This window comes from Taeniopygia guttata, chromosome 6 (assembly GCF_048771995.1).
Source record: "Taeniopygia guttata chromosome 6, bTaeGut7.mat, whole genome shotgun sequence".
NCBI lineage: Eukaryota > Metazoa > Chordata > Aves > Passeriformes > Estrildidae > Taeniopygia > Taeniopygia guttata.
Genome location: NC_133031.1, coordinates 29,263,405 through 29,279,480, shown reverse-complemented (window position 1 = coordinate 29,279,480; position 16,076 = coordinate 29,263,405). Strand labels below are relative to the sequence as shown.

General features: G+C 40.1%; 1 protein-coding gene across 6 annotated transcripts in view; it reads left to right on the top strand.

Annotated features, from left to right (window-relative positions):
• Positions 1 to 16,076, top strand: part of ABLIM1 (actin binding LIM protein 1) — a 190,992-nt gene that overhangs the window by 56,816 nt on the left and 118,100 nt on the right. The window contains exon 1 of one of the 6 annotated variants that reach the window (XM_072931288.1): positions 3,200 to 4,694. The exons of 3 other annotated variants lie outside the window; for them this stretch is intronic. In XM_072931288.1, the coding sequence (XP_072787389.1) occupies positions 4,457 to 4,694 (238 nt within the window). In that variant the 5' untranslated portion in view covers positions 3,200 to 4,456. Of the gene's footprint in view, positions 1 to 3,199; positions 4,695 to 16,076 lie in introns of those variants that run through there. 2 more of the 6 variants (XM_072931279.1, XM_072931281.1) reach the window with 2 other exon arrangements.

Sequence of the window (16,076 nt, the reverse complement as noted above, 5' to 3'; positions counted from 1 at the left end):
TTTTAAGGACTAAAACATGATTACTTCAAAAGCCACAAAATAGCTTTGCACTACCGGTTTTTAAAGCTCAGCAAATTTTATGTAGTACCTGAATTATTAATGGAGATAAATTGGAAGAGGAAAATCTGTTGTCTTATCAGCCTTAAACAAGCAGTAGTTGGTTGACTTTGCAGAGAGAGGCAGGTCCTGCTGAAGCCATGAGTGAGCAGGTCCTGGGTGAGGAGCCCTATGGGGTGAAGGCCTTCTGTCAGTATGCCCAGAAGATGACCGCCTGTTTTGGACACTTAGGTAAAGAAAATAAGATGTGCATGTGGATTTTTTGGTCTTCATTATGTGGATTAAGTGTTTCCTCAAGTTTACAGTGAATAGCTGAGTGTTTGTACCTCAGCCTGCAGTCTTGAGTAAGTAAATAGTGGGTGTTGAAAGTGAAAAAGCTGAATGTGTGGAGTAATTTTACCACAAGTAAAGTTTTGCTTCTTTTTTTTTGTGTGTGTGTATTTGAATGTTGGATTTTTTTTTTCTTTTCTTTGCTCTCATTTGTTGGTTTGGTTATCTTATTGCTTGGATAACTATATTTCATTGTAAAAGTAGATAGAGCGCTTGAGTGCTTGCTCATTTTTCATTTAGATGAAGGCTCTTTTTTCCTCTCCTTACTCTCAATATCTTTGAGAATTCTTATATGGAGAAGGTAATCCTGATAATCCTGTTTCCTTGGACAGAAGCATGAAACATTATTTGGGGCTACCTACCTGTGCAATAGATGTGTTAGCTTCTGAAGTGCTATGGTGAGGGAAAAGGAAAATTTCGTTTTGTTTTACCTTATTTCCTGTATTTTTGTTTTGATTATTTTTTGCAGCTAGGTTTTGCTGAACTGGTATGACTGACTTCATTTTCTTGGGTTTCTGATTGGGCTGTTTGTTGCTTTCAGTGCAAGACTAGTGTCACACTGAAATGCATCTGCAAGAAGTTTAACTTTGATGGCAGAAGAAATTAAGACAGCATTAGTGCACTACATATTTCTGCCAAAGGGCAAATCCAATCCTCAGTGCTATTCTGAAACATGGAGGGATATTTCCTCTTGTATGTATTTAGCCCTTGGTGTCTGGTTTTTACTGTTATTCATTGCTTGCTATTCTGTTTCTTAATTTATTTGTGGATTGCAGTCAAATTTTTTTGTTACTTCTGTTCTTGGAGTATTAGTAGAGATGCTTCTATTGCTGTTTGCATATGAAATATGCATGTATTTTTATAATCCAGGCAGCCAGTTGGTGTGGTGAATTCAGAGGGGATTGAATAAGAAATGGTCTTGAGACATCTGGAAATATTTATAAATAAAATATTTATAAAGTTGGAAATGAGATAAAATATTTAAAGTAGCTGCTCTGCATAATTCCTGTTTCGTATCCAGCCAGCCCCCTGTGAAACTGTCAGTCTGGAAAGTGCCCATACCTCACACTGTGCTCTGTGAAGGCTCGAGATCCCAGCACTGACTGCTTGGATTAGACACAGCTTTGAATTGGCAGTGACTTAAACAGGTTTTGCTGCTTGGCAGATCCTGAGAACACTTCCTCAACCCTAGTTCTGAGCTGAGTGCCCTGGATTCCTGAGACTTTCTTTCACAAAACATGAAGAAGGGTTGTGCCCCTGTGATTCCTGCCTTTTTCTTTTCCCTTCAGCAAGAACATCAGAAATCAACCTTTAACACTTAATTGAATTCTTGAGTGGTAGGAGATTGCCATTGCTTTTTTTTGATTCAGACTGAGGCTAAATCCCACTATTTAATAGCTGTTGTGAGGCTGTCTCAGGCCTTGTCCTTTGCCTTGGACACAAAGATGTGCTACAAACACTCCTTTATCTGACTTGGAGGCCACTGTGATGCTTCCTGGCCTTGTTTTGCTTATTTCTCCTGCTTGTCCTTTTATATTACATATTGACAGGATTGAGGCTTTTGGAGACAAACACTGTACTTAAAAAAAAAGGGAACTATTCAAAAATCATACTGCTTTGTGAGCAGCTGGCACGGGGTCTTTGAAGGTGCAGTTCTCAGACAGTGACAGCAATAACCAGGGCTGGAAAAAGGCAGCATTAGAGAAGTCTGTCTCAGGGGAAGGAGGATCTTATTTGTAATTAAGCAAGATGTTTCTGCAGTGACATGTTAGGGTCACTAAATCCTGATCCATTGTCCCCCACCAGTTTTGGTGCTGGAAGGACCCTGGATTGTGCTGCCCTGTTGGATTGGTCATCAGACTCTTCTACAGTGGGCACAGGCTGAGTGCTTTTGTGGTGGACATACAGGTCATACTGGTTTAGTTCTCACTGCAGGAGCTGGTGTGGTGAAAGTCTTGGTGAGCAGAGCTGGAGGTTGGAATCAGCATGGGCACAGCAGAAAATGGGGTGTCAGCGTTAAACCAGTGAGCTCAAACTCCAGTGTAAGGACAGACTTCTCTGCTGGGTGTCAGGCAGCCAAGCTTTAGCAGATGTTGGAACAGTTTCTGCAGGGCTCAGCTTTCTGCTCTCTGAGGATTGACTTCTGCAGCAGAGTCGGTGTCTGGGCAATGTGTGTGTTTGCCTCACCTCAAAAGGCAAAGTCCACCCTGACGTGTCAGTGGGGCTGGATGGTCGGCACTGCTCTTGTCAGATGTCAACATCCTTCACCAATTACCCAGCAACAAATGGCACTCTCAGACTGAGGGATCCTTGGCTTGGCTCATCCAGCCTCTCCTGTGAGCTGTCCCTCTGCTTTAAGCTCTGAATGGAGACCCAACCTCACTGGCAGAAGCCTTTGGATTTTCAGAGCTGCCTCTTCCACTGAGGGGCTGTGGAGTGCAGGTCAGTAGGTTGAGAAATCTGTGAGAGAATGAAAAATTGCTGCAAAGCTTCATTTCCTAGGAGGAATGCTTAAAACATGGCATTTGCTGAGATCTCTGATCTGATACAAGATAGTCTAAGGCAGAACTGGAGTTGCTGTATCTATTGAGCCAGCTCTTCCACAAATACACATTAGCATCAACCCATTAAAATTAGTACAGATTTATTCTGGCTTGTCCTACTGTGTTCTCTATTGATTAGAAAATCCAGGAACCTGGCTGTTTAATGCACACTTGTTTACAAGATAGTAAAAAAGTCATACTAGTTGAAAAATAGAAAGTAATTGACCTCATAAGATATGTGTAATAATATATTATCAAAGTCTGGATTTATGAGATGGTATTTTCTCTTCAAAACAGTCAATAAAGCAGTCTTCTCTTCAAAGCCTATCCCTATCTGGAGTTAGTACTTGAGCTCTGAGTTCTGAGGGACAATTGAGTGACAGTTTCTCACTGTGCTCAGTAAGCCCATTGGTAGAGTTTTTGTCACCTTCTAATTTAGAAAAAGCCTTACTGGAAGCAGTGCAATGATTACACGAGGTCATTTTACAGCTGCAGCTAACTTCTCTGCGTTAAAGGGAGTTGAAACTCTGGGCCAGACTCTGGTTGCACAGTTGTCTCTGTGCCTTTCACTGACTAGAGAGTCTGAAGTTGCCTCTGAGCATGTCCAGGTCTGGGGTCTACCTGTAACTTCCTCTTACAGATGATGAATGTTCTTAGTTTGGGGGTTTTTTAATCTCTTTCACTTTGGAATTTCCTGTGACTTTCCAGTGCCCTGTTTGATGATTAACTCTGCCTTTACCCAGGGAGAAATATTCATTAGATGATTAGATTAGCAAGTCACTGGAATTGGATTAATGTAAATACTTCTTGTAGGTGAAGCAGGAGGGGTTGGCAGAGTGTCTGCAAAGCCTCTGCTGTCAGCTACACAGGAAGGTGGAGAGGAAGAGCAGGAGCAAACCAATCCTTAATGGTTAGGGAAAAGCTTAAGTGCTTTTGTTTGCAATAGGCAGTGAAAGCTGCAGAAAGGATTTCTCCAAAGAAATCTGCTTATGAAGTAGTGCCAGCCAGTGCTTGTACCTTCCTAAAAAAGGAGGACAAACGTGCTCCACCTTTGCTACAGCCTTTTCTCCGCAGCACACGGACAGACCTGGCATGGAAGAAGGCCATGCTAGATTAAATGCACAGATGTGCATACGTAGCTTATGATGATGATGATGATGATGATGATTCTATAATAAGATTTTTGACACAGCAAGGTTTTTTGATTTTAAACTAATCCTCTTATGTAACTCAGTTACGTTCTTTCTATTCTCCTGAATATTAATCTGATTTTCAGATACTCTTTTGGGGTTTGTTTTTGATTTTTGCATTTGCAGGGATGAGTTTCAACTGATTACAATAGTTTTAGATGGCAACCACCTGATCAAGCATACTGTTCTAATCTCTTGAAGATAATCACTAAAAATATATCTTCCTTAATCTCCTTTGCTGGATAAGAGAAAAAGAGAAGGATTGGAAAGGGCAGTGTGCCGTGAGACTGACTGCATCCACTACAGGTTGCTTTCCCTAGCCTCTTCTGAATAGAAATGCCATCTTTCCCCATCTTAAACAGCTTTGGGAAGCTGTGTGGCTCAGGTGAAGAACTGGTGCTTGAAAAAGTGAAATTTCGAAATTCAGTCAAAAGGATGTCAATAATTGAGGATGGGGATATTGCAGAGGTCTTGTATCTCATTCCCAAGCAGAGCTTGCTGAAGCAACTGCCCTACTTGAATCCAGATGACTACTACTTGTGTGAGCAGCTATATGACACTCCTGAGCATCTGGGTAAGTGAGGACTGCCATCAGATCTTGATTTTTGGTTGGTGAATAGGCTAATTGCTTTACAGTTATGTTTTGAAGCAGGATATTGACAGAAAGTGTGTTCAGGTGTGGTGAAATTCTTCATCGCTGACAGAGGGAAAGAATAAAATTCCAAGTTAGAATCTGGAAGTATTTGGTGGATATAGGTACAGCTCTCTCTGTATGTTGATCCTGGGACAAAGAGGGAGCCTCTTCAGAAGTATTCAGGCTAAAAAAGTTCCTTTTGAAAGCACAGCATTCTGTAAGTAGTGTGTTCAGAGCTTTCCTATGGCATTTGTGAAACTGTGTTCCCTTCTGCTTGCTTTTAACCTATTGCCAAGGAGTATTATTTGAAACTGCCTCATTCTTGAATTGGAAGAAGTGATTAGAAGTCTTTCTGTCCTCACCTCCTTGTCATTTATTAGGCTTCTGTTGTATCTTTTATCCAGGTGCCTCCTTTCTCTGGATAAGAAGTCATAACTTATTTAGGTGCTCTTTGTGCAGGAGCCAGTCCATGCCTTTGATTATTCTTTTATTTTTATATGATTATTCTTTTACATTTATTTTCCTAATTCTACCATAGCTCTTGAAAAATTGGGCAGTAAAAACTGTGTTCATCATGTAGCATAATGTGGATATATGCAAAGAGTTATAATGATGTTCTTTGTACCTCCCTCTAGTTTCTAAAATTTGGTTTGTGTTTTAATTAATATTGAACATTCACTTATTCCTTAGTAGGACTATTAGTGGTGGGAGAACTTATATCTGGAATTCTTCAGGTTAACTGGTTTGTTACAGTCCATTACAAATTTAAAAAAAAAAAAAAAAAAAAAAAAAAAAGTTTCCTGAAAACTCCTGTCTGTGAATTAGAATTTGGCTATAAATGTTAATTTCTTCCAGATAAATTCCAAATATTTTATCTTCTAGGACTTGCTTTATGGACTTCAGTTTTGATAACCCAAAATGCCTATGTATTGGAATTTTGTCTGTACTAAGCAGATGAAGAAAGCTGCTATATGCTTGTCACTCTGTCCTGCTCCTCAAAATGTTAATACTGAGTGACTGTATTTGCTAGGCAAATGTTTTTCAGAGATCTACTTTGGTATATGACACTTTTTCTTCTGTGCAAATTGGTTTTTGCTAGTCAGCTCTGTACCTAATGAGCTTCACCTTGCAAGAGAACTGTCCCAAACCCATATACCGTTGCAGGTAGTTACTGCTTCTGAGTAATCAATTATTTCAAAATTAACATTTCAATGAAAGTGATGCTAAAACATGGAGCGAATGTATAATGTAGCTGTTAGCTGGGGAAAAAAATATCATTCTGCCTTGCCAGCCCCCACAGTGTTTCCCAGTGGTATTCTAGATAAGAAAATCTGCATACAATTTGGCACTTTTATAAATCACAATTTAGAACGGACAATTATTTGGATGAACAGTGACCAGCTATATGATCAATCTGTGCAGGACTCCAGCAAAATTCTTGCCATCATAGCAGGCTGGGAGCTGTCTTCTAACTTGTATGGGGCTTGAATCAATCTGGAAATCTGCAGTTTTGGAGCTCTTTATTCGTGAAAGCAATCAAAAAGATAGTGGGACAGGTTTAGCATTATTCTGCAATAGATAATGCAAATAACCACGATGGATTTTCTCCTTTCACCCTCCAGTAGAGGAGCTGCTGTTCAGTAGGGTGGGAATTGTGGTCCTGCTTCCCAGTGCCATGTATAAATGCTAACTGAAAGGCTGAAAGGTGTCTGGTGCCTCAGCTTTACTTCAATTACAACAATTGTAATCAGAATCTCACCTATTGCTTTTTAGAATAAAAGCAATAGAATGCCTTTTGAAAACAGCCTGGGGGTAAGTGCTGTATGTGACTTTAAGATGTGAAACATGTAAGTCTGTCTCTTAGGCCATGTGTTGCTTGAGGATTATGGTCCCTCAAGTACTATAAGATTTAGCAGCTTATAAACCCTGATGAAGGACAGTTTGCTGTCTATTTGGCATTGCAAACAGAGATTAGAAATTACACTGTTCAAAGCATTTGGAGACTCAGTAATTATTTTCCTTGTTGATCGTAAGTGGAATTATAAACATCAAGAAAGGCCTATATTTTAGGTTTTTGGAAGGTCAAGAATTATCAACAGGTGCAGAGCTATTTAGTATTCAGGAGGTGAGCCTTTGGAGTCTCATCCATTTAACCCATGATTAGCTTTTACTTAGCTCTTGCATCCTGAAATTCCATCCCCTTCATAATGGGAATGTGGGAGGTTAAACTTGTCTTTCAAAGTTAAATGGTGGCCTCATACTGGCAGTTAAGAGCACTCTAGGAGCTGAAAAAAACGTGAAAGAAAGGAGTTCAAAAGTGGCATTGAATCCCTGAAAGGACCTCCATTCTGCATTTCTCTTGAGTTCATTTGGCCAAGGAATTATGAGCCACCTTCTCTTCTGTGTCTTGGGGAGGTCTAAAGATGCTTCCTGTGAGAGAGATCACCAGTCATGGTTTGCTCCGACAAAATCTGTCTTACCCTGGCTCAGCACATGGCTTCAGTGCTCTGAGGCCAGACCCTGATACAAAGGAGTCTCTGGGAAAATACCCGATTTTGAGGATTAGCAAAACCTGAGAGCTGTTTGCAAAAGGGCGCTGGAATTTTGAAGAGAAAATGGTCTTGGAACTGTGTGATGTTGTTTGTCATATAAAATACTGTCACCTGTCACTTGTACCAATGACACCTTGTGCAACCTTACAAAGTGCTGTGACAGTGCACACCTGAGGGAAAGGAGATACACACCACATTACCTAACCAACCTCTTGTATGAGGTTAGTAACTCTTTATGTAACCATATTTATTTAAAGCATCACTTGTGCGAGTGGCTGCTTCTCTTGCATCAGCTGGATGTAAAGGAAGACAGAAGCGGTCTAAGAGGATGAGAAAGGCGTGGGGGGAAATGTAGGGAGCATGAAAACGGCCTAGTGAGGAGACAGGAAGTAAACTGGACTGGTGGAGGAAAATTTATGAAGCACCAAGATCCCATTTAGTCTTCACTGTGTAGAAAAACTGGCTGGGTGGTTGAGGCAAAACAATGGTGGAGAATGGACTCAAATCCATGGTTTACAATTATGCAGTTGAATTTCACTGTCTAGAATTGTCAAGTGTGCACCTGCACAGATAAGAAGTGAACTAGTATACACTGATCCTGAAAAGCACATGGAGAATAATTATACTTAACATAATATAGATTAACTATAATATACAGTTAATATAAGTGTAATGTGTGGTAAATATAGATTGACTGTATAATACTGCTGCCATTATTTTTCTGGGATGTGTTAGCAGGAAATACATACAGCAGTTGGATTATTTTTCTCTGTTCCTGTTACTGAGGAGGACTCTGCTGGATACTGTTTCTAGTTTTGGACATTGTATTTTTGAAGGATACTGATAAATCATGAGGGAAAAAAGATTTATGAGAAAAGATTAATGGAATTAGGTTTACTCAATCTAGAAGAGTGGTGATAATTAAGGGATTTAGACAATCTTCAGCTGAGTAAGGGATTCTCAAATGGAAGTGTGTTCTGCATTGTCCTGAGAAGCAGAGAGAAGTATTGTTGTGAAAAATGCCGAGGAGTGGTTTTGTGTTGAGTAAGAAATATAGCTGAAACTCCATCTGTGTTAGCTCTTAGTAATTTTTAGTTCTCGAAGTACAAAGAGTTAGCTTGATTTTTTTGGTTTTTAATAAAGTGTGAAATGAAGAAGTAATTGGCCATTTTCAATATCTCTACTGCAATTTAGTCAGTGCATATTTTTACTTAAAATATTAGAAGAGTTAATGGCTTTGTAGCTCTTGGCTTCCTGTTTCAGAATTCTGGCAAGTGGTTGTCAATGTTCGGATCAATCTAAGTTAATTGGTTTAGTAGTAAATCAGTGGTTTAGCATTAATCTGCATTAAGGTAGCATCATTTAGAGCAACTGAATTCCACTGTAGGGTTCACTGCTCCTTCTCCTAAATTCTTTGTTATCTGTAATCCAATAAACAACAACAAAATTGCAGTTCTTACTGTTAGTAGATGGAATATGATCTAAATCAGCTAAATTTGTAAATTTGTAAATTCAAAGAAATAATGAAAATACTGTGGTTTCCTCTATGGTATGTAAATAGGCAATAGCAGCATTGTGAGGATTGTTCAGTGAAATTGCAGCAAAGATCTCTCCTGCTCTGTAACTCCAGGATGCCAATGGGTGCTCTGGCTGGAAAGGGCACATTTTGGCTACTTCCCCCCAGCGTTGTTTACAGGGAGCCCTGCTTTTGTTCTGTATCTGATGGAGACTTCCTCTCTGGTGTCCATCATCTGCAGTTGCATAACCTTGGTACTTTAATCAAACAGCCTGGAGAGAAATGCTGTTCCCTTCCTGGGCAGGGTTGCAGGGGTGGCTCCCCGGCAGAGCTGCAAGGGCAGGAGAGTGGGGTGCCCTCCTCCTGTGGGCTGGGGTGATCAGAGCCAGCACAGCCTCCTGCAGATTCAGGTAAATCTGAAATGGGAGCTGCCTCCAAGCTGAGGAGGTTCTGGGCTTTCCAACTGGATAAAACACTGGTAGCACTGGGGTGGGAAAAAAAGAGAGGTAGAAATTGCTGTTTCTTCTCATCTGAAAGCTGTTCCTTGGGCTTGCTCTGCTTCTCCAAAAGGTGAAATTGTGGGGAAATTTCTGCGCAGAGAGAAGGGCAGAGAAAATGGCTGTTCTCACTCACTGCAGCTTTGACTGTGCAGCGTGGGGGGAGTGGAACAGGATTGAGAGAGGGGATTGGTATTCCAACTTCCCTTGCTTCATCCACTCCCATATGTCCCTCATGCACGGATAAGGACAAGATGAATACTAATGGCTGTTGGCTTCTCCTCCTTTATGCCTGTGAGGTTGGGGTGTCACTAGCTAGACTTTTGTGTACAGGGACCTTAGAAGTGGCTCTTAGCTTGAGATACTTGGTAAATCTGTGATGAAATCATTAACGGGAGGAGGAAAGGGAAACAGGAACATTCTTCAGCCAGGTTATGCAGACACAGGGCAGTTGAGAGGGAAAGAAAACAATGTTAGAATGGGTGATTGTGATTACAGTTTTTGCGTTATCCCGATTTTGATGTTTTTGGTTACTTTCCTTTAAAGAGCAAATCTTAATGGTGAGATGCAGAAACGTGGTACCAGGGGATGCTCATCACTAGTTTGTTACCATGTGAATTACATGGTGCAGCTGTGTGTGCAGTTTTCAATGTAAAACATAGAAACATTAAACTGTAAAATGCAAAAAACACAAACCAAATTAGCTGGTCTGTATACATCAGTACTTGAAAGATGTACCATATTGTACTTGGAAGATGTACCATATTTTTTAAGTTGCAAGCTCTTCTTTAAGAAGAAGCATGATTTAAAATATGTGAGTCTTTCCTATGGGGCAGCAGCAAAACAGCTTTTATAGCTTTTATAGTTACCTTTTAGAAATTCCACTTGGTGCAGAAGTTGGAATCATTATGCCTACTCTCAATTTGTTGTATGTCTGCTTAATACTTTTATGATGATCCTACTATTGAAATGGCAGCAAATAATTTAAGAGAAAGGTTCAACTATGTAAAATTCTTCATGCTGAAACAAGTGACCTCCCTAGCTAGCAGATAAAATCACAACCACAAATAGAAAAATTCCAGAAGCTGGAGTAAGGTGATAAAAATTTATTTGCTGTAAAATCTTGTTTGAATACATTAATATTACACTACATAGCCAAATTGTATAAAGCATCTTTTTAACTTTCGTTGAGGTCCTCTGTGGTTCATTTGATAGGACACTGGACTGGCAAAATACTTGTTAGGAGAGATACATTTGCAAGACAGATTTAGGTGCCTCTTTAGAGAGTCCTATTTATAGTTTAGTGTGAAATCATAAGAGGAGGAGTATTTGGCACAGTGACAGTTAAATAGTCCAGCTTGATCTAAGGGTGGTTTGTGTCCAGTGCCCACATGGTGGGTTGCCTCATCCCCAGGCTCCATGGACTTGTGGAATGCTTTGCTGGATGTTGCATTGTTGAGGCACACCCTAAAGGTTAGTGCTTAGTGGAGAGGCTGTCACATCTCTCAGCACTGCAAAACAAAGAACTTGTTGCTTTACTCTGCAAATTAACAGATTGGCAGGAAGCTGCTTCAATCTGGTGTTGCATGGACCTCTCAGGGAGAAGTTCTTTAGACCAGAGAGTCTTTACAGCATTCCTGCTGATTTCACTGAGCCAAAAACTCCCAGGACAGGCAGTGGGGTTTATTCTGCACAGTTAATCCAATTCTGAAGTGGATTTTTAATATCAAATCTCCTTAACCTTGGGCGTGCACAGTAAAGGATGACACTTGCATGTGTGCTTTCCTGGTGGGGATTCCTGCCTTCATGCAATTTTCAGCATTTACTCTGGTGACTGTCAGTGAAGGTTATTATGTTTTTATCAGCAACAGTATTGGTTGTGTTCATGAATTATCTCAATAAATTCAGTTTATAGCAGCTGAATAGTGATGATTTTATATGGTAGTTAAAAAAAAATACAAAGCACTGTCTGTACTCATATTACTGTACCACATCTCAATTTAGTGCTGACTGTGTGTGCATGCTGTGAAGGTCACACAGGTGTGAAGAAAGCATGATCTCCTTTCTAAGGATTAGCCAATAGCATAAGCTGTTTGGAAGCCAGTTGTTACATCAATAACATAAATATATGTTCAGAGATAAATGTTTGTACATACCTGCAGCCAGAAGATTTACCCATTAGTGAGCTTCTATATTTTTGGAGTATATTATATTATAAATAATGGCAAAGAAGTATAATGTAACCATCGTTTCTCATCTGTTTCGAAAGATAATCTTATCGTTTCAGGTGCTTTTTTACATAAGAGTGTGTTAAGCTTCTTAATATTTAGAACAAAGCCAAGTGAACTTATTTATTGTTATTTCTATTTTGCAACAGATTAGTTTTCAGTCTATTTTGCAGACTATTACTGTTCTACTGAGTAATAGTGTACTAAGAAAGTCCTGCTTTCAAGAATCTCAGAAAATCAGATTTTGCTTTAAGAGATCTAGATGTCTTAATAAACCTCACAAATGTTTTATTCCCAAGGAGTCTGATTTGAAAGAATATGAAATTAAAAGAAACGATTAGATTTCTAAAATATGCACTAAACCCCCAAATCCTGGCAGATCAGAATGATTACACTATGCATTTTACTGAATCAAGTGATTGATGTATTTGCTAAATTTTCAATTTGTGTACTCTGAAAGAAAGATGTCATGCGATTTCAAACAGCAATATTACAGACTGATTGTGCTGAAAGTGGCATGACACAGGTACAGGACAAAGCCCAGCACAGCAGAAAGGACATGGTTAGAATGCAGGTCCTCAGGCACTATTGGCTTGAAGATCAATATTATTAATAGTGATCCCAAGGTGTAGTATGGCAGGACCACAGTATGTGCTAAAAAGGAACCAAATTCCTCTCTGGTGGGTCTGTGCATGCTCCTCTGGACTGTTTAAAACTTGTCATTGGGCAACCCAGAGAGTCTGTGGTGGGGAGGTCAGTCTGTGGGGCCTTCACAGCTCCTTAATTCCTGCTGCTTCCCACAGGACAGTGTGGTGAGGAGGTGGGAGGAAGGCCTGGCAGCCTCAGACATTGCACCAGCTGCAGGATGAAGTTGTTAAAGAGCAAAAACTGTGCCGGGTTGGAAAGGCTCAAGGATGGCTCTCAGAATAACAATGTCTGCAGGCTTGGAAGACTTGGGGTACACCTGGTGTGGGGATTGGTTCTGTCAGGTACAGCCTGAATTCTGCTCACTGTGTTTTGGTGAACCTGAAAACTCCACCAGCACCATCAGCTTTCCCACTCAGTTGCCTGCAGGAGCTCTGCTGCTGGAGCTGATTCCAGAAGATGGAAGATGGGCCAGCTGTCCGAGTGGCTGAGGGAGAGACATCAGGTTGCTGAAGGAGGGTGAGGTCAGGAGAAACAGAAGCCAGGAAATGCTTAGTATATAGCTTTTGAGAATCCTGAAACTGGGAAGTGTAGGCTTGCCCATTAGGCCACCAGGACCCTGGTGCCATGCTCGGTCACGGGGCTTTTGGAAGAAATCCCAAATTGACATTATTGGTTTTTGTCTGAGCAGGCACAGGTAAGTCAGGATTACAATTAGAGCAGGTCACAAGAGAGTGGCATTTCCAGAAGGTAGCATTTTGCAAAATGCTGTAATTGAGATTTCACAGAGGTGATGGCTCTCAATTGGCCTAGGCTGGACAGTGGTTAAGGTGTGGAAGCCTGGGGCAGCCTTTCTTTGTTCCAGGCTTCTTGCTGGAAGCAAGACACTAAACAGATGATATTTTCCTGGATAATATTTAGTGGAACAATTCCCTCCTTTCTTTTTCTATTTTCTACCTGCCTTTTTCCCTTGTTTCTTTATGAATAAGAGATATCAGTTCTATTTTGAAGAAATTGTACAAAAACTGTATGCTGATACTTCTAAGCCATGATCTCATCTGTGAAGAATGAGTGTGAGATAAAAATATGAACACCAGCTTTTAAAATGAGCATAACAAACCTTAAATCATAGCTAAACTTCTTAGTATCTTACTCATACTTTTTCAATATTATCAAGGTACAAGAAATAGCAAAACTAATTGGTTTAACTCTTTACCCTTGAGGAGTGATCTCAGTATTGGTCTCATGCCTCTTCCTGAAGGCACAAGATATTTTTCACCAGAAAATAACAGCAACATGAGCATGTTGTTTAGCTGTAGTGTACTCTTTGTGACTCTTCCACCCACACTGTGCTCAAGGAAGACTTTATTTAGTTTTTACAGTGCAAAAGGTATTTAAAGAAAACAGTTCTTTTGCTTCCCTGTAAAATAGGTTCTCCTAAATAACAGTAAGTGTCGCAGAATTGTTTCTAGAGTGCTGCCTATTCCTTCTTCATCTCTAGTTTAGGATATCTGAGTTGATTCTGAGTTGTACAGCAGGGTAAAAATTTTAGCCTTGATTTTGAACAATGAGATGAAAACAAAAAAACATCCGGGTGTAAAGAGATTTTATTTACAATACTAATGTCTGCTCTTCATATATCTTTATTCTGGGATAGATTACATTTTACTCCTAAATCTCCACCATAATTTACTGCAGTCTGTACTTTTAAATTACATTGTATGTGCATGCTGTAGTCTACCACTGCAGCTCTTGTGGCTGAATGATGTGAGATACAGCAGTGCTAATCTCTAGCACATGTGAAAAATGGAGGAATGTACTCAGAGAACAGAAAGTCCACATGTCAACAAGCAGCTTCTGTGTCAGCAGCTTGCTGGAACAAAAAAAAAAATTAATTATCATCCCTGCAAGCCTTTTGAGGGTGTCTGAGGATCCCAGGAAGGGGTTAACAGCATCCATGGGTGTGTGTCCAGAGGCTGCACATCAAATCAAATATTTATGAATGAAGGTCAGATGTGCCCCTTTCAGGAGGCTGTCCCTTAACTGTTTACAAAATACAGCCTGAAAAAGAGCACGGCCAGGTTGAGTTACAGCCTGACATCTCTGATGTGTCAGAAATGTGACATAATGGCTCATGGCTCCGTGTTGGTGGGGTTCAGCCCAGCTCCCCACTTGAGCCTCAAATCCTATTAATAGCAACACACTGAGTCACAGAAGCAAGAATGTCAGACTGCCTGTGCTGTGCTGCTCTTGCACGTTGGACTGCTAACAATAGAAAGCCAGCCTTGATTTGTTAGAATAGAATAACTATTTTTTTCCATGCATGTGCCTGTATCTCTCTCTCTCTCTCTCTCTCTCTCTCTCTCTCTCAATCTCTCTCTCAGAGATTTATTTATTAAAGAATGTCACTGAATAAGAGATACCTTCTGGGTGAGGCAGACTGCCTTGTTTAATTCATTTCCCTTGTTCTGGGTGGCATTTATACAAAACATGTAGAATTTATTTGCTGCAAATATTTTTAACGCTGTGTGCGTGGTCTGATTTTTTTCCAGCAGGTATCAGCCATCTGCTGCTGTGTCTGACTGATGCCTTCAGCTTGTTTCTTTGCATTAATATCTCCCTCCCTACGTAGAGTAGCAAGGAGAAGGAATTCCCCTTGTGGAGGTGTGAGCAGTGTAAATGTAGGATGCAGTATGAATGTAATTTCACTTCTATCATGTAACATAAAGCACATTTTGCACTGAGCTGTGGTCAAGTCAAAGCTTTTGCTCCATGAATCTGGCCATAATTTAGCCCACAATATCTTATATTTGACCCAGTTCTCTGCTGCAGAGATCACATCTGTCTTTGACAAGTCAGTTTATTTCCATTTGCTATTTTCTCTGCCTTTAAACCACAAATATAAAATTTACCCTCTAGGCAAAGACATAAATGACATAGGTTTATTTTGGGGAAGTCACTGGTAGCTAGCTAAAATGAGGAGCTAAGTAATAGTAGTAGTGATAGAGGCTCTCCAAAATCTTGATGCTGACAGTATATACGTATTTAAAAAATACAAGTGCCTTTTTAGGGGTATTCAGGATTTTGATTTGTGGTATTTTGAAACTTTTCTTTGTAACTGTGAATAAAAGTTTGCTTGTAAAAGAAAAGCTTTGTTTCCCCTGACTCTGACCTGCATCTTTTAATAGGAAGCAGAACCTTGGTATATGATGATGAGACTTGACAGTATTCTAAATGGTTGGTTTGTTTGTTTTTCAGTTTACTGCCTAGTCCTTTCTCAGGTGAGTTTAGTGACTAGAAAACCAAAAATTTTTAGGTCTGTTTGAGGCCCAGATTCTACACTGGTGCTTTTTCTTGTTGGGGATGTCTTGGGGAGTGAAATTTCCATCTCAGTGATGCTATTTCAATACTCTTTCCATCTCAGTGATGCTATTTCAGTACTCTTCTGTCTTCTCAGTTCCATGAGTACCTGTGGCTATCATCTGCAAAGGAATAACTTAGGAAGAGCAATTATTTCCAATTATTTGGTATTCCAGAATCTAGCACTTACTTTGACCCACAGCGAACATTTGTATAGCTTCAGAACCCAGGTGCTTGCTGGGCAGTGACAATTCTAATTTTTATTATTTTTATTGTTGTTTGAAGTAGAGGATAGGTATTCACTTCGTGCACAGGCTGTATGTTACTCTAATCTGTTCTACAGTCAGTAGGCATTGAGAGACCATTTATTAGCATGTTTTGTGGTCTAATAATTGCTGTCAAGCTAAATCCAGGAATGGATAAACTGCTCACCACTGTGCTGCAGCCTGCCTCAGCACTTGCCTGTGCTCATCTTTGTTTCTCCTTTTGATCCAGGCTGAGTTTGAGTAAATAAAATAATAGAA